Here is a 17885-nt window from a genome sequence, read left to right as displayed (position 1 = left end):
GTCAAAACCTAGTCCCAGATTTGGACCTTAGCGCCCAAAATATGGGGGTTAGCATGAAAACCTCCAAGCTTAATTACCAGCTTGGACCTGGTAAAGCTGCCACCACCCAAAAAATTAGAGTGTTTTGGGGCACTCTGGTCCCCCCAAATCCTTCCCTGGAGACCCCAAGACCCAAATCCCTTGAGTCTCACAACAAAGGGAAATAAACCTTTTCCCTTCCCCCCTCCAGGTGTTCCTGGAGAGAGACACAGACGCAAGCTCCGTGAATCTAAACAGAGGGACTCCACCCTCCCCGTTCCCAGCCTTGGAAAACAGAAGTACCGAGAGTTAATCTCTCTTTCCCCCTCACCCAGAGGGAATGCAAAGTCAGGCTAGTAACTCTAACACACACAGATTTCCCCCTGACTTCTTCCTCCCACCAATTCCCTGGTGAGTACAGACTCAATTCCCTGGAGTTCCCCACTAAAGAAAAACTCCAACAGGTCTTAAAAAGAAAGAAAAATACATAAAAATGGTCTCTCTGTATTAAGGTGACCAATACAGGGTCAATTGCTTAAAAGAAATATGAATAAACAGCCTTATTCAAAAAGAATACAATTCAAAGCACTCCAGCAACTATAGACATGTAAATACAAAAGAAAAAAAACAATAACCCCTATCGTTTTTATGATCTCTGTACTTACAACTGGGAAACAGAAGATTAGAAAGCAGGAAATAGAAATCCCCTCATAGCCGAGAGAGTACAGGCAGAAGACCAAGAACAAAGGACTCACCCACAAACTTCCCTCCACCCAGAGTTGAAAAAATCCTGTTTCCTGATTGGTCCTCTGGTCAGGTGCTTCAGATACTTCTTTCCAGGTGAAAGAGACGTTAACCCGTAGCTATCTGTTTATGACATAGTCGTTCTTATAATAGGTTTTATGAAATAATGGTCAAGTTCAGTGACTATAGGTGTTTGTTTTTTTTCAGTCTTACAGGCTGCAGTGATAAAAGGCAAAATAAATGCTTTAAAACATTCACTGTTTTTGGAATTTTATTTTGTAATGTTTTTGTATTGCATTTGAAAATCAAATAATGATCTAATGAAAGCAAAAATGTGATCCTTTGCAATATGAACAGTAGGTAAATGCCTGTGCCTGAAATTAAAAATGAAGGAAGGCTAGCATGCCTTGGTATCAGCCACCTCTCCTGCAGTCCCTACTGTAGCTTAATGTGACTATTTTGATATTTTATATAACCATACAGTCAAAGTGTAGCCAGAGGAGAGCTAGTTCCATCTCACAAGATGGATTCTGTAACTGTAATATCACAGCCAATTCACTTGACTTTCTTTTTGTTTAATAGTGTGCCGATCCAATAAAAGTCCCTGGGTTTGTCTGACTTGTTCAAGTGTCCATTGTGGAAGGTAGGTACAGCACATATTGATTTGGAAATGATTTAACCCCCCTTTCTAATACTCTTTTCATCACCTTGCCTCTGCTTCTTCTTCTGTTTAAAACATTCTCCCTTCAGAGGATGTCTGAATGTCCCTGTTCCATTGTTCCTCCACTCCAGAATATAGTGTCAAAGGAGCTATTGCAGTTCAGCGATTGATACACACACGCTGAACATTCCTCTCTACTTTCCATACATGTGTGGTGAGGTATTTTTCTTTTGATTTAAAAGCAAAAATAGTTTATTAATGTTGCAGTAGCTGTTAATATGGTGTGTCAGTGGAACTGTTTAAAGCAGAAGACACAGTGGCAGTGGAACTGCATTTTTTTCTTGTAAAGATCTTCATAATATTTGAAACACTTTTTTATATTTACAAAAGGAGTTTACTGCATTGACTGATTAGTAGATTGATTCAAAATAAAGCTGCTTCTGCTGTAGCAGATTAAAAGCAAATAGGTATTTCTTGGTATGCTGTAAATCAAAATCTTGCCCAACTTGTTTTGTGAGATAGCAAGTATCCAGTTTAAACTGAAAAGATCTTAAATGTGTTTTCAGGATACCTTAGAATAAAAAAGTTTCCCTTAGCTATATTGACAGCAGCTGCTGCAGGTGTGTCTTTTATCTGATTTTGGTGTACATTGTTGTATGTACATATTTCTGTGTATTTCAGTGTAGTCGTTGAGATGATGATTCACACTTCAAAAGGCCTAGTAGATATTGGTTGGTAAATGTGTTCTGAGATGTGCATGTCTAAGGTTAGTCTAGTGGTTGTCACATTTAGACAAAGACTCTGGGAAATAAAAACATTTAAACTGAGGTCTACCACATGCACTGCCAGGTTTTTATCCTGGAAAACCACCAGAAAGCTTAGCGAGTTTCTCAAATAGATCCCAGTAAATTCTATTTTCACTGTACTTTAACTGTCTGTTCCTGTAGAGGTAAGAATATGCTAACTACTTGAATCATTTATTTCATATCAAAAGCTTCAGCACCAAAAAAAACCCTTTAATTTTCCTGTATTTCAAAAGTTAATAACTTGGAGGGAGGGAGATGGGAAACATCACCATTTTATATAAATGATCAAAGGCTGAAATCCGTAACTTAGAATATTTAACTCATTCTGTGTGTTTTTTACCGTTTGTTACCAAACCTTTGTTATATGTAGTTAATAGGATTTGAATTAAATTTTTACTCAGTTTGTGTTAGATCTTACAACTGCAGTCAACCCAGGAATTAAACATGTTTGAATGAGAAAGCACCATCATTGTGGTCCGGAAATCTCTAGGATGTAGGGAACCAGCAGGATCTTTTGTTCAGGTAACATTTAAAATACAAAAAGAGAAAATAGAGCCACTCATATCTTTACTTGAAGTGCCACATTGTTCTCTCACCTAGATTTGGGGAGGAGAGAAGAATACCAATACAACACAAGTATCTCTTGCATTTCCAAATTAAGAATTTTTTTCCCTGTTGTCGAAGAGCCTTAGATTTATGGGAGCACCTCAAATTTTGGGAGTGAAAATGTTCACCTTTTCATCTGGTATGCTTTTTATATATGAAAGATTCTACAGACTTTTAAATTACTCTTCATTACATGATCTCGGGTCCAGTGCCTCCCAAATTCATGGACTTTACAATAAAATACAAGAGCTTCAGTTTTTAAATCACTGTCTGCAGAGCAGTGAAGCTTAAAATGGATGTGCTTGTGTGTAGAAGTTAGTGTTCAGTTAAAGCAATTGCAGACATGGTGAGCACTGGAAGGAAAGAGAGCCAGGCTGTAGGAAAAGCGTACTGGAGAGGAGAGGGATAAACTAAATGTTGATGTCTTAATGTGGACAAGGAGAGCTAACATTCTTTTCCCGATATAAATACGTGGCAGGTCATAAGAGACTCATATGCAGGGGTTGGCTTAGAGACCATTGTAGTGTGTGTGTGCATGCTTGAGAGTTGGGGGGAGAGGAGGAGAGATTTTAAAAGGAGCTTCGCCAGCGTTTATAATTGCAAAGTCTCATATATTTTTTTCGTAGAGATGACTTGCATATTTAACACACTAAAAGCTGCATTTGGGAGTACTTTTTTTTTTTTTTTTTAAGACTACTTTATCTTTTCCCTTACGCTTTGGTTAAATAACTGTTTAAAATATGAAGAGTTTTTTGTGGTTTCTGCTTTCTTTAAGATATGTGAATGGCCATGCAAAGAAACATTATGAAGATGCACAGATTCCTTTAACCAATCATAAGAAAACAGAAAAGCAAGAGAAAGTTCAGCATACTGTGTGCATGGATTGCAGTAGTTACAGTACATATTGGTAAGTAAATATTTTCAGCATGTCGGTTCATGACTTTATATATATCAGAATATATAACAATCTCAGAATTCTGAATATTATTTATTTATTTATTGTTAAAATAAATAATCAGAATGTAGAGAAACCTGTTTTTTAAAGTCATAGTATACATATCCTCAGCCTTGGCTGTTTCAAAATAGAAACAGTATGTGAAAACTCTCTCTGCTTTGAGATGTATTTTAGATCTGTGATTAAAGCTAGATTCCTGTGTTACAAGTGACATACAGAAAGTTTTTCAATGTGTGTTACACGGATTTGTTTAGTTGTGGCAATTTCTGTATAGCCTTTCACGTTTAGAGGTATGTAAGAGTACCAGTCCATTCCAGTTCCTCATTTCATAGAGCTAGCCAGTCTTGCACACAAATGGTTCAAGTGTGATTATGGTAAGAGGAGTGAGTGATTAAGTAAAAATGGCAAATTCTTGCTCAGTGGATCTGCTTCCTCTGTGTATGCCTTTGTGTCATCATCTCTGCTGACTTTCTGGTTGGAAAGACTAGTTTTTTCTTATTAAAGTTTTGCAGAGCAATACAGCTATGAGAGAGGGAGCTAGGACCTTCTTGGGGGTGAAATCAAACTGTCAACCAAATTCAAATAGCAGAATCTTTATAAATGGGGATGTAAGAGGCAGAACGCAGTACTGGCTGAGTTTGCTCTGCTAGCAATAGCCCTGTAAACTGAGCAAACAGACAGCAAAGGAAGGGAGTGGTGTTGTGGAAGTGATGCTCACCATTTTTCTCCCTCCTCCACCCCAAGCAGAATTGTTGACTGCATCTGTTGGTTTTTTCCCTCTCAGATTCAACATTGTTGCTATGTATGTGATTGCTCAAGAGGAAAGTCAGAATGGGATTTAAATAGCTGCGTAGTTCTGAATGTGATGTTCTTATAACTCTACAAGACAGATCTCCTCCTCTGAATAAGGTGCAATTTTGGGCAAGTGACTTAATATCTTGGTGTACTGCGTCCGCGAGAGTCCATACTCTGATGCCTCAGGTGTCCTGCTGTAAGAAGGAATGGTTCCATATTAAGTGTCCTGAGTGAACCCTGGATTAAGTGGTCTCAGCCAAGAGAAATTGTTTAGTGCAAGTCAGAAAATTAAGAGTTAAGGCTTATGTAATACATGCAGCAATACCAAATGCTTTATATGAATTGATAGGCAGAGAAGAATGCAGTTTTAACAGTCTTAGGTGGAGTTTACTTCCATTTATATTTTATTTCTCTGCCAAATGAAGAGGCATATGGCCCAGTGTGATAATGTATTGAAAAACTCTATCGTATATGCACAAAGCAGCAGAGTTGGGGTTACTGTGAGAATATTGTCTACATTTCCTGATTTACACTGTTAACATGTCAGTCTTAGTGTTGCAATGACGTTTGCAGCATTATATATTCTGTACTCCACTCATCATCAAAGTAAGCATGTGGCTAGGAATTTGATCTGGATAATATTTTGAATGTTGCTATATCCTTTAATTGTGCAACAGGTTTGAAAACAGATATTTCAGGTGCTGTTTTGTAGGGCTGTTTTATTATCTATATAACCTGTCAAAATATGCTGAGACTTCATGAATTGCATATCTGATCTCACTGTGAAGTTTCAATGAAATCTCAGAGTGAAGCTATCTGAATATTTCATTTTCCTAAACAAAAAGCCTTAAGCTCAGATCTGACAAAGGAAATTGTGATTATAATGTGATTGCCAAACGCAGAACTATGGAAGTGGTGCAGCCCTCCTTGTGAGAAAGGTACCTGAGGTAGTGTTTTATGGAGTCCGTTTCTAAAATGAAATGCATTTACAAGCTACTTCTGAGCTCACGCTTACTGAGGCTCAGTGAAGTGTGATAGGATACTTGTAGCAGCAGTAAAAGAGAAACAGAGCAGCGTGCAAAACTTCAACAGTAAACTGAGTAAAAGATTTGACTCATATTGTGGATGAATTGGAATTCAACTAAATGTTTTGCCCTGGGGAATTACTATTGCACTATAATTCACTAGGAAATGAACATGGCATTTTGTTATGCAAAGCTGGACACGTTACAGAAGCAGAATTCTTCTGCTTTCACCAGAAGGCCTTGGTACTTTCACTCTAGCATTTGGATAAGGATAGCAGCATCTGGTCTAATGCAGGTGTCTTCTAGGGACATTATCAAAACTGATTCCATAGGCCATTCAGCGTGGTCAGCATTTTATTTTGTAAATCTCCTGGGACATGTGGGCGAGGACCTGCATCCAGTACAGAAATTCACAGTGCATCAGTTCCAGTTCTATACAGTCTTTACTTCAAAATACTTGTGATCAAGTCCAATTTATATTTTATTGTGATGGTGCTTATGGAAGAGAGAAAAATTGGACTAGACTAAGGCTGATGCTATTCAGATTTCTCTATGCTCCTGTAACTGTTTACTTCAGTCTGTAGAACAATGACTGTTGCTCAGCTAAACTTACCAGTTTATATAAATTGTTAGGTGGATTCCAATTGTGATTAACTACTGCAATATAACGCTTTTTAAAATGTTACTCAGTGGCTTTATAAATGTAAACAGTGTTGTCATAACATTTTTCCCAGATCTGGACCTTTAGCGTCCAAAATATGGGTGTTAGCATGAAAACCTCCAAGCTTAGTTACCAGCTTGGACCTGGTAAAGCTGCCACCAGCCAGGAATCTATACAGTGCCTGGCGCACTGTGGTCTCCCCAAAACCTTCCCTGGGGGACCCCCAGACTCAGATTCCTTGAGTCTCGCAACAAAGGGGAATAAACCATTTCCCTTCCCCCCTCCGAGTGTTCCCTCCCTGGGTTCCTGGAGAGAGATACAGAAGCAAGCTCCGTGAATCTAAACAGAGGGACTCCACCCTCCCTGTTTACAGTCCTGGAAACACAAGTACTTCCCCCCTCACCCAGAGGGTATGCAAAGTCAGGTTAGTAAATCTAACACAAAGAGATTTTCCCCCCTGACTTCTTCCTCCCACCAATTCCCTGGTGAGCTGCAGACTCAATTCCCTGGAGTCCCCACTAAAGAAAAAACTCCAACAAGTCTTAAAAAGAAGGCTTTTATAGAAAAAAGAAAGAAAAGGACATAAAAATGGTGTCTCTGTATTAAGGTGACAAATACAGGGTCAATTGCTTAAAAGAAAAATGAATAAACAGCTTTATTCAAAAAGAATACAATTCAAAACATTCCAGCAACTACACACATGTAAATACAAAAGAAAACAATATAAACCTTATTGTCTTACTATTTTTGTACTTACAACTTGGAAACAGAGATTAGAAAGCCAGGAGATAGAAAGATCACTCTCAGAGCCGAGAGGGTCAGACACAAGACAAAGAACTCACACCCAAAACTTCCCTCCACCCAGATTTGAAAAAGTCTTGTTTCCTGATTGGTCCTTTGGTCAGGTGTTTCAGGTTACTCCTTTCCAGGTGAAAGAGACATTAACCCTTAGCTATCTGTTTATGACAAGTGTAATGGAAATCACATTTACGTGAACTGTGTCTTTCAAGTGAGCATGCGTTTAGGATTAATGTTGGTGCATCATGCAGACAGTGTGGCTAGCAACTAGCATTCAGAAGTCAGAATAACAAAATAAAATCCTGAGATTTTACTTCCAACTGCTAGTACTTCTGACTCTTAAATCCGTGGGCACACAGGGTTTGTTTCCCTCTTGCAGTTTGTGCTTTGAGCTTTGAAGCTGAAAGGTTGTGTGTGGGGAAAGGCTGCCTGGCTTTTTGAAAGAGGACTTTGCTATTTCTTTTCCCTGAGACTAGTAGCAAAGAGAGCTTTCATTTCACTACTATTCCGCAAGCCCCCATTTAGCCTGCAGGAAGGCTCTCTGCTGACCAGAGGGCACATCATCTCGTCAGCTTTTAGGAAGTGCCATAGACGTACACACAATAGGGACAAGGAGATTGTAATCATACAAAAATTAAGATTTGGCTCAGCAGTTCCTGAACTCCTAAAGCTCTTGAACATTTCTATCCCTCAGACTGGCATGCATACCTAGGGTTTCACTCTACACCAAGGGTCGGCAATCTCTGGCACATGGCTCGCCAGGGTAAGCACCCTGGCAGGCCGGGCCAGTTTGTTTACTGGCCGCGGTTCGCTGCTCCAGGCCAATGAGGGCTGCGGGAAGGGGAGCGCGCAGAGGGATGTGCTGGCCACTGCTTCCCACCGCCCCATTGGCCTGGAGCGGCGAACCGCTGCCAGTGGGAGGCGCGATCGGCCAAACCTGCGGATGTGGCAGGTAAACAAACTGGCCCGGCCCACCAGGGTGCTTACCCTGGTGAGCCGTGTGCCAGAGGTTGCCTACTCCTGCTCTACACACTACTGTAATAATCTTGGTATAAAATATGCCTTGTGACATATCAGAAAACTAACTGGTCAATAATGTCATGAAATGTATATAGTAAAAGTTATAAACATAAGCTGAAATTAGGCCTGAAATGTATTTACCAGACAAGTCTGGGTAAATCAGTTTCTCAAAGGACTAGCTGACGCCTCTGGCCAGGTGTCAGGAAAGTTAATGGGCAATCGCCTAACAAGTTGCCATTCTTTGGCAGGGGAGGATGACAGGAACAAACAGATCTGATCTTAGCAAACTGCTTGAAACCTCTTTCCCCCTGAGACTCTCTTTATTCATGTTGTGAGGACAGAGACAAACTTTATCTAGGGGTAACCCTCAGGAAAAGGGGGACTGTAAAAGTGAGGGGCAAAAACACTCCAAGGTGGTCCTCTCTATCCATCTTTCTCTCTTTCACCTAAAGACAAAAGAAACAGCCTTTGGACTTGGGAGCAGATCCTTGCCTGAGACTTTGTTCAGCAGTGTTACTGGAAACATGGGGTAAGGGATTTGACCTTGAACCAAGTCTAGTTTAAGTTTTAATACTAAGGAAACATATTTTTCTTGTAACCACTTCTGACCTTAACGGCTTATACTTGCACTCACTTAAAACCTTTGCAATTAAATAAACTTGTTTTTGTCTTTAATCAAAATTAACCCCATGTTGTTTTTTTAAATTGAATTGTGTGGGTAACTCCGTGTAAAGTAGCAAACGATTGGATGTTGATCCCCTTAGAGGGGCAATGGACCAGAAATATTTGAGCTGTCCAGGAGAGGTCTGGACAGTGCAGAATCCCCATTCTGGGGGAAAATTTTGGACTGGGAGTGTGTTGGGCCTTAAAAACCTCTAAGGATGGAAATTCCACCACCTCCCTAGATAACCCATTCCAGTGCTTCACCACCCTCCTAGTGAAAAAGTTTTTCCTGTTATCCAACCTAAACCTCCCCCACTGCAACTTGAGACCATTACTCCTTGTTCTGTCATCTGCTACCACTGAGAACAGTCTAGATCCATCCTCTTTGGAACCCCCTTTCAGGTAGTTGAAAGCAGCTATCAAATCTCCCCTCATTCGTCTCTTCTTCAGTCTAAGCAATCCCAGTTCCCTCAGCCTTTCCTCATAAGTCATGTGCTCCAGCCCCCTAATCATTTTTGTTACCCTCTGCTGGACTTTTTCCAGTTTTTCCACATCTTTCTTGTATGTGGGCCCAAAACTGGACACGGTGCTCCAGATGAGGCCTCACCAATGCTGAATAGAGGGGAATGATCACGTCCCTCGATCTGCTAGCAATGCTCCTACTTACACAGCCCAAAATGCCGTTGACCTTCTTGGCAACAAGGGCACACTGTCAACTCATATCCAGCTTCTCGTCCACTGTAACCCCTGAGTCCTTTTCTGCAGAACTGCTGCCTAGCCACTCAGTCCCTAGTCTGTCATAGTGCATGGGATTCTTCCATCCTAAGTGCAGGACTCTGCACTTGTCCTTGTTTAAAACTATATCAAATAGCTTCCTGCAATTAGTCACAGACTCTCGGCTGTTTATACGCTGGTAGGACTGTGATAGCTGAAAAAATAGCAGTGCCATAATTGAAGCTACCTTTGCAGCCTGAGAGATTAGACATTTCATAAATATCCCACATTTTGGAGAACATAGAAAAATACTTAGAAGGAACATTATATGTAAATATTTGGGTATAAAGGATTTTGTTTTCCAGCAGATTCTGTTTTTTCCCCCAAGACATCAGTCTCCACACACTGAAAAATGAAATGGGATTAAATCTCCTCTTATTCCTAGTATGTGTTCTAGCTGCAGTTTAGGACACTAGAAAGCAGTGACTTTCTGCTGTAATGTTCAGTCCTCTTTCTGGTAAGAGCAGCTTATTAAAGGGGAATTTCCCAAGCCAGTAGATGTGCCTTCCTTCTCTCACCATATGTACAGAGAGGGGGCTGTGTGTAAGAAATACACTCTTGAATACATTTACAAAGATATTTGAAAATCAAATCTTCCTTTCCTTGTATGTTTAGGGTTCTGTATTTTGACCCTCTGCTAACTCCTGAAGCAGTAGATAGAGTGCAGCTCCCTCTATTGGGGATGAGAGCATGCGTTTCAGGAAATGTGTAGACTCCTGAATTTCAGTTCTTAACAGGTAAATGGCTTTTCAGTTACTCTAATCAGCCACTATGTGCTTACAAGGAGTAGAAGTTTTGCTTCTCAGGCTAGCACAAAATATTTCCCCCGCTATGCTCTTCTGCTCTTTTCCTGTGCACTAGCAGTAAAATGATATTTATAAGAAGCCTGCTTCCTGAAGTATAAGATTTCCTGAAGGAGGATTCTTGTAAATCTGCTCTGTTTTAACATGCATACAGATGACTAGCACAGCAGGAGAAAGAATCCTATTCATATATTTGCATAATATGCTTCTTGTGTGCGTGTTATCTCCAGATGTAACTGGTAGGTCAAATTTCTGACTTTGTCTTGTTGTTCTGTCTTCAAGGAGTGGTTCTCAAACTGTTGTACTGGTGATCCCTTTCACACAGCATGCCTCTGAGTACGACCCCCTGTATAAATTAAAACACTTACTTTTTTATATTTAACACTATTATAAATGTTGGAGATGAAGTGGGGTTTGGGGTGGAAGCTGACAGCTTGTGACCCCCCACATAATAACCTCGTGACCCTCTGAGAGGTCCCTGTTTGAGAACCCCTATCTTAAAGGGATATGATTCTGTTGATTAAGGCTCAAAACGTAGGTTTTGTAAAAATGAAGCTTTTTTACATTTGAAGATTGAATGAATGAATAAAACCAAAAATTACACATTACTTTGTGATGGCTGCTGTCTTGCTCATGCTAGTGCATGAAAATCAGTAAGTGAAACTGAAGTATAAACTGTCATAGTCCACTGTGAGTGGAATTTAAAAAGCAGGTGGCATTAGTGATGAAAAGTAAGTTACATTTTTGGGAGGGAGGGGGGTTAATTCAATTTAGGAATTTAAGGTGTTAATATGATCAAGGAAATGGGATTATTTTAATTATTCTTAACCTTAACTGTGTGTCTCTAAACTTCATTAAAGATTTGTAAAGCACCTTGAGGATCTGCGAACTAGTGGTTTTGTCCAGCATTAAATTTAACAGTTCCCTGGAGTAGTACATTTATGGCTTAAGGCCATTTTTAGCAGCTATGGGGGCCAGGAGGGACTAGGCTTGGGACTTAAAGCTGAGATTCTAAAAATAGAAAGTATATAAGAGGGGAAAATGCCATGCTAAACCATATAAGGAAGTATTCCTTATAGCCCCCTCCCTGAACTACACACGCTATCCCATACAACCTTTGTTAAAAGCATGCTGCAGATCTGCAATATGCCAAGTGGCACACAGTTCAATCTGTGGTAATCCTAATGATCACATTATAAGAACATGTCAATATTCACCTGGCATTTAGGTAGAAATCTCATTATTTTAAAACTCCTTAAACTAAAATATTGTAGATTTGGATTTTAAACATGATTTCTATTTTGATGTTTCCATTGTGCTGTTGTTCCAATGTGCTGTTGCTCCTTTTTTTTTTGTTACTGGTTTGACTCTAAACATACCAGTTTCACTTTTTTGTTTCTAGTCAGTTTTATTTTCCACTCTTTCTGTAGTACAATAGTGCTTGAGTTCACAATGGCTTAAAAGAACTGTCCATTTAATTCTGAAGTACCATGAAAACATTTGTGTTGAAAACAGACTTTGTAAGTCTCTTTAAAAACAAACAAAAAATTGTTTGTGTCTGAGTCTCAAAATCAGGGTTTGAACTTACAGGAACCTGAGAGCTAAAGGAACATTTAATTGTATATTTAGTGGCAGGCAGCCTGTTATATCCATATATTAGTGGCGTTGTAGTTCTTTCATCTGAGATAAAATGTTCTGTTGCTGTTTCATTTAGGTTGGCTTTCATTACCTGTTTACAGATGTGGGCTGTTACGCAATCAAGGTAACTAATGTGCCCATTCAGGCAGAAGTATGGGCATGCTGGTGCTAGGAACAGCACAAGCCACCCAGCATCCATCCCACTCCATCCTTTCCAGTGATTCAGAGTTGGGCTGTGTGTAGCTTGCCCTAAAGTGGTGGGCTCTGTTGGAAAGAAACAAACACAGCAGTGTCCTGTTAGTGTGAGCAAGGAAGTGAAACTGACCAATATAAGCAAAGTACTTTTACTTAAAAAAGCACAAATGAATGAAAGGTAAAGCAAACTTAACAGCTCCCTTCCTTTTTCATAATAGGGTGTCACCGGTAACGTAAATGGAGAAAACCTGTTCCTTTATCGGTTTCCTTATGTTGACAATGGCCATTCCGTGGCTGTATATTTCATACTTGGAAGTAATAATTGGGTCATTTTCAGTGTATGGAAATCTTAGTAGTTTTAAGAAATCTGAGTGACTTTCTTCTCTTGCATACAGCATTTGCAGAAATCCTGTGCACGCTGATTTTGTGGATATCACTCTCTGCAAAAAAGGTGTTCTGCTCTCTTCATTTTTCAGCTCCAAACGTTCTTAAAGTACAACAGGGCAAATTATTTATATTTGAATTAAGGCTAGTAATATTGCTGACTTTTTGAACTATCTCAAAGATTAATGCAATGAAAATATTGTGAATCGTTGAAGTGTCTCATGTAGACACTTTGATTAACTGATAAAGCACTGATTCAGACAAGCAGGGGAGTAACTTGAGCTGATTATTATGTAGTCACACTTTTTAAAAAAAAACAAAGCAAGTCTTGTACTAGAGGGAAAAGGAGAGAAATGGCTATAGTTCAGAAAGTAAATATTTTCAAGGAAAAACTTAAAATATAGAAGGTGCTTTTCCTTTAGCTCTGCATAGGAGATAAAATGAGGGGTGCATTTTCATTCAGTAACTAAGGGCTAGTGTACAGGGGTGGCAGTGCGTACCAGAGGGTTGTAAACTGTAGAGTGCCCTAAATGCCCTGTGTTGACCCTGCTGACACACTGTAAAGGCTGGCGTGTAGTCTCGTCTGATTCAGTACTACACTAATGTGCACTAGGAACCTTCTGGCATGTGTCAATAGGCTCTACATAGGGCAGTTAGAATGCACCTTGTCCCTTTCTTCCCTCCAGCCCCTGTTCTGTACTGGTTCTCCTATGGGAAGCATCAGGGTGCAGTCCTTGCATTCTGGTGCCTCAAAGTTGCATTGCATCTGCACTGACTCTGCCTCCATTGCTGAGAGGTGTTGGGGGCTGAAATACAGCCTGGCTCAGCATCCATGTGCTGGGGTTTGTTCAGGGCTGGAGTCTGGGTTTCTCTCAGATCCAGGGCCGGTGCAAGGATGTTTTGTGCCCTAGGTGAAACTTCCACCTTGCCCCCCGTGCCTCGGCCCTGAGGCACCCCCACCCCCCGCGGCAGCTCCCCTGCTCTGCCCTGAGGCACCCCCCTTGCAGCAGCTCCCCACCCCACACCCTAAGGCACCCCCCCTGCCTCAACTCACTCCTGCTCCACGCACGAGCACCCCGAGCACGCCATGGCTGCTTCACTTCTCCCGCCTCCTAGGCTTGCAGTGCCAATCAGCTTAGGCGCCACAAGCCTGGGAGGCGGGAGAAGTGAAGCAGCCATGGTGTGCTTGGGGAGGAGGCGGGGCAGGGGTGAGGTGGGGCAGGGACTTCCCCTGCGTGCCACCCCCTCCCTTACTTGCTGCAGGCGGCCCTCCCCACGCTCCTCTGCCCCAGCTCCCTCTGCCTAAATGCCGGGGGTGACCTGGGTGGCCGAAGATCCGGCCACTGCAGTCGCTTCTGAAGAAAATGTCTCCGCCCAACTCCCAGTGCCCTGGGCGACCGCCTAGGTCGCCTAAGCGGTTGCACCGGCCCTGCTCAGATCCCTGGCTGCTGCATCTTTTTGAAGCAACACCCCCTGCCTACTTGCATCGTCTCTGGCCCAACAAGCAGCAAAGGGGATGAGTTGAGTGGCTCCGCATCAAACCCATGGAAGGGAAGGTTTTGTCTCCTTTGTTTTGTGTGCATATGTAGGAGGGGAATATGAGAGGCTTCGCTGAGAGCAGTCGGGGATATCCTCTTGAAGCAGACTTCTCCATAGGACATAAATCTTTTTCCCATCCTCCTCTCCCCCTCCCCAAATGCGTGCACACATTTACTTGTACCTCAAGACAAAAGACAGAGTGGAGCATGTGTTTTTTCAGTTTTTGCAAGCATTCCCTGAAGGCCTAGTCTCCCTTTAGAAAGAGGCTGCTAGCGGTGCATGTATCTTTAAAGAATTTGCTGCAAAATTCTTGATGTGACTGTCACTACGTGTTTATATGGTGCCTAAACAGTGGGTCGTAATCTGGGTGAGGCCTCAGCAATACTGCAATAGAAATGTTAAACAACGGCATTTCTCCTCCCCTCCTCATGTGTGCAGGTTTCCTCTCTGGTTCTGGTTCACCCTTTCTAGACTAGAATTGTTTTCCTTAGTTACAGCTTCTGTATTTTCTTAGAGCAGGCTCTTGCAATGAAGAGTTCTTTAGGGGGAGACCTTTGGAAAGCTTGAGCTGCCTGAAGAATGGATCTTGCAGTTGTTTTGATGCACAGTATTGGGAAGCTGGTAGTCTTAACTGCATGTCAAATTACAGGTTTAAAGTATAGTTAGCTGTTCCGTGGGAGTGGAATATAGCTTCTCCAGAAGTGTAGATTTTGATAGTGGACTCTGCTTAATCAGGAAAGCAGCATGAGATATCTGCCCTCTTTAAGAGATTCTTCCCCTGGGATGAAGATGTAGACTGCTGTGAAACATGCGTTGAAGTTGTTGTAAGGATTCTCTGTTAGCATTTGTTCATTGGCTGTATTACAAATGCCTTGGGGCCTGATTCTCTACTACCATGCAACTTGTGTAATGTCGCTTCTGCAGAGGGGGTGAAAATGCTGCCATTTTGATTTGGTAGAATTTTATGCTCACTTTGCATGAGGTATGAAGGCAGTTGGGGAATCAGGCTCTTTCTTTACACAACACAGTTAATGGTTTCTGTTAATAGCAGTCTCCCTGCTGCTGCTTCTCCTGACAGCTTCCAAATGCTTACTTGATTTCTATACGTTTCCATGCTGCTCACCCCATTGTATAGCACATACATAAAACCTTCTTAGACAAATAACTTGTAGCGGAAATACATCTTACAAAAACCTATTGGATGAGGTTGTGGTTAAGGCACTGGACCGAGACTTGGATATTTAGGGCATGGCTACACTTGCCGATGTAGAGCGCTTTGAGTTAAACCAGCCTTCGTTGAGCGCAGTAGGGAAAGCGCTGCAGTCTGTCCACACCACCAGCTGCCAGCACACTGGTGTGGCCACATTAGCAGCTCCTGCAACGGCCACAGAGAGCAGTGCATTATGTTAGCTATCCCAGCATGCAAGTGACTGCAACATGCTTTTCAAATAGGGTGGGGTGAAGTGTGACAGGGAGTGTGTTGTGTGTATGTGGGAGGAGAGAGAGTGGGTTTTCGGGGGGCTGAGAGCATGTCAGAATGCTGTCTTGTAAGTTCAGTCAGCAGCAGACCTCTCTCGTCCCCCCACCCCCCAGCATTCCACAGTAATGGTTGCTTTGTCTCGGAGCAGATAAGCATGCCAACTGTCAAACGGAGCTTCCAAAAGGCATATCGAAAAAAAAAACAAGAGTGGCCTCTTGACGTAAGGGGATTGTGAGACATTTCCAGAGGCTGATCAGAGCGCGGTAATGCAACACCTTGTTCACACTGATGCTGGGGCGCTCCAGCGGGGGCGTATCAAACGTTATTCTACTCGCCGAGGTGGAGTACCAGCAGCACTGTAGCCGTGGAGTTAGAGCGCTCGACGTGCCTTGCCAGTGTGGACGAACAGTGAGCTAGTTTGCCTCGGGCTCCTTTATTGCACTGTAACTCACAAGTGTAGCCAAGCCCTTAACCAAGATCTCCCAGCTTTTCCACAGACTTCTTGTGCGACTTAGGTCATATCACATAACCAGTCTGTGCCTTGATTCCCCACTCTTTTGTGTCTCTTCCGTTTGGAGTGCAGGCTATTCAGGGCAGGAGCTTTCTCTCTTTTGGAATGCGTACAGCACCCAGGACAATGGGGTTCATGGCACGACTGTAATAACAATGTTTTACAGTCAGTTTAATTATTTGTATTGCGGTAACATACAATCACAGATTTCATTTGCCTGTTCTGCATACACTATAGTTTCCGTCTGAGTGGTGTGGCTTTTCTTTGAACCAGAGCTTCTAATGCCAATATCAGTTCCACAGGGCATGTTTCCATTTTGGAGCCTTGGAGTTCTGAAGTATGCTCAAATAAATGTGTTAGTCTGTAAGGTGCCACAAGTACTCCTGTTCTTTTTGCGGATACAGACTAACATGGCTGCTACTCTGAAACCTGAAGTAGGACCAATGAGACTTGATGCTTTTAGTTTTACTTTTTGGTGGGAAGATGCTGGCTGGAGTCCTGGGTTTAATTTTACAAACTGTTATTTGATGTGGTCTGGGGATAGAGCTGCAGTAGAGAAAAGAGAGCACAGGAGTCAGAAGCTGCCTGCACCTCCTGTAAAGAGAAAAATAGTTTTGAGAAGTGGGTTAAATTAATTGTTTTGCCTCCTTGTTTCAGATCCCTCCATCTCTTACACTAAATACCTATTGCCTCCAGTACTTGCTCCCATAGTCACGTGAGCTTGTCTGCTATATCCAGCCTTTGAAGTGCAATGCGTCACTGAAACCCTTTACACTTGCTGATTGTTTTCCTTGCAGTTATCGCTGTGATGATTTTGTAGTCAATGATACCAAGCTGGGCTTGGTACAGAAAGTCAGGGAGCACCTACAGAACTTGGAAAAGTAAGTAACCTGCTTACCACTCCCCTCCCCGCTTTGGGTGGACTTGGATATTGCTTAATTTGAATGGATTTTCTTTTTGTACATTGTCTTTGTACAAGCCTTTTCATCATCTAAAAGAGATACCAGGATTACGGGGTTGGGATGACTTCTGCATTGAAACTCGTGGAAATGCGATTAACAAGCAGCTTTGTATGTCAATAGTTCTCAAACTTTTTTACTGGTGACCTCTTTCACATAGCAAGCCTCTGAGTGCAACCCCCCCCTATAAATTAAAAAACAGTTTTTTATATATTTAAGCCCATTATAAACGCTGGATGCAAAGTTGGGATTGGGGTGGAGGCTGACAGCTCATGACCCCCCATGTAATAATCACATGACCCCCTGAGGGGTCCTGACCCCCAGTTTGAGAACTCCTGGTCTGTGTGCTGACTGAGGCATTCGGACTTGTCCTTGTCAAGAATATCTTGGGAAACGTCTTTCCAAGACGCAGGCATGGGTTCCCAAAATTAAGATTGGTTGCTGGAGCAGAACACTTAAAGTGGAAATTGAAGAGGGAAATATCCTGATAAATGCTAACTGCGTGGCCTGGTTTCTGAACATCTGAAGGTGACGAAAGCTCATGAACTTACAGTAATTGTATACTGAATTACAGAAGAGTGGTGCTTTATTGTGACTTATCATCATGCAGATGCTGCAGCCAGTTCAGAAGAGCAAAATATTAGGGATTTCATAGTTTGCTTGGAAACTTTGCAAAGTGTCTTGTAGAAGTCTAATATCAGATATCAATATCAAGTATTGTTTGGCTGCCCCAGAGTTCAGACACCAACACCACTAAGTGGCTGTGATGTTGGAAAATCTTCTGATACTGGTACGCTAAATGTGTCACTTTGGCATCAGAATCTCCTCTGTTTGGCATTGTCCTAATCTG

At 41.9% G+C, this 17885-nt stretch overlaps 1 protein-coding gene across 3 annotated transcripts in view; it reads left to right on the top strand.

Annotated features, from left to right (window-relative positions):
* The window catches only part of USP3 (ubiquitin specific peptidase 3), a 58239-nt gene that overhangs the window by 19147 nt on the left and 21207 nt on the right, over nt 1-17885 (top strand). For 2 of the 3 annotated variants that reach the window (XM_050967016.1, XM_050967015.1), the window contains exons 2-4: nt 1345-1405; nt 3611-3742; nt 16874-16957. In XM_050967016.1, coding sequence (XP_050822973.1) covers nt 1345-1405; nt 3611-3742; nt 16874-16957 — 277 coding nt within the window. Of the gene's footprint in view, nt 1-1344; nt 1406-2630; nt 2752-3610; nt 3743-16873; nt 16958-17885 lie in introns of those variants that run through there. The other variant, XM_050967017.1, reaches the window with a different exon arrangement.

This window comes from Gopherus flavomarginatus, chromosome 9, assembly GCF_025201925.1.
Source record: "Gopherus flavomarginatus isolate rGopFla2 chromosome 9, rGopFla2.mat.asm, whole genome shotgun sequence".
NCBI classification, from domain to species: Eukaryota; Metazoa; Chordata; order Testudines; family Testudinidae; genus Gopherus; species Gopherus flavomarginatus.
The sequence above is the reverse complement of the archived record's forward strand: the minus strand, read 5'-3'. Positions and strand labels throughout refer to the sequence as shown.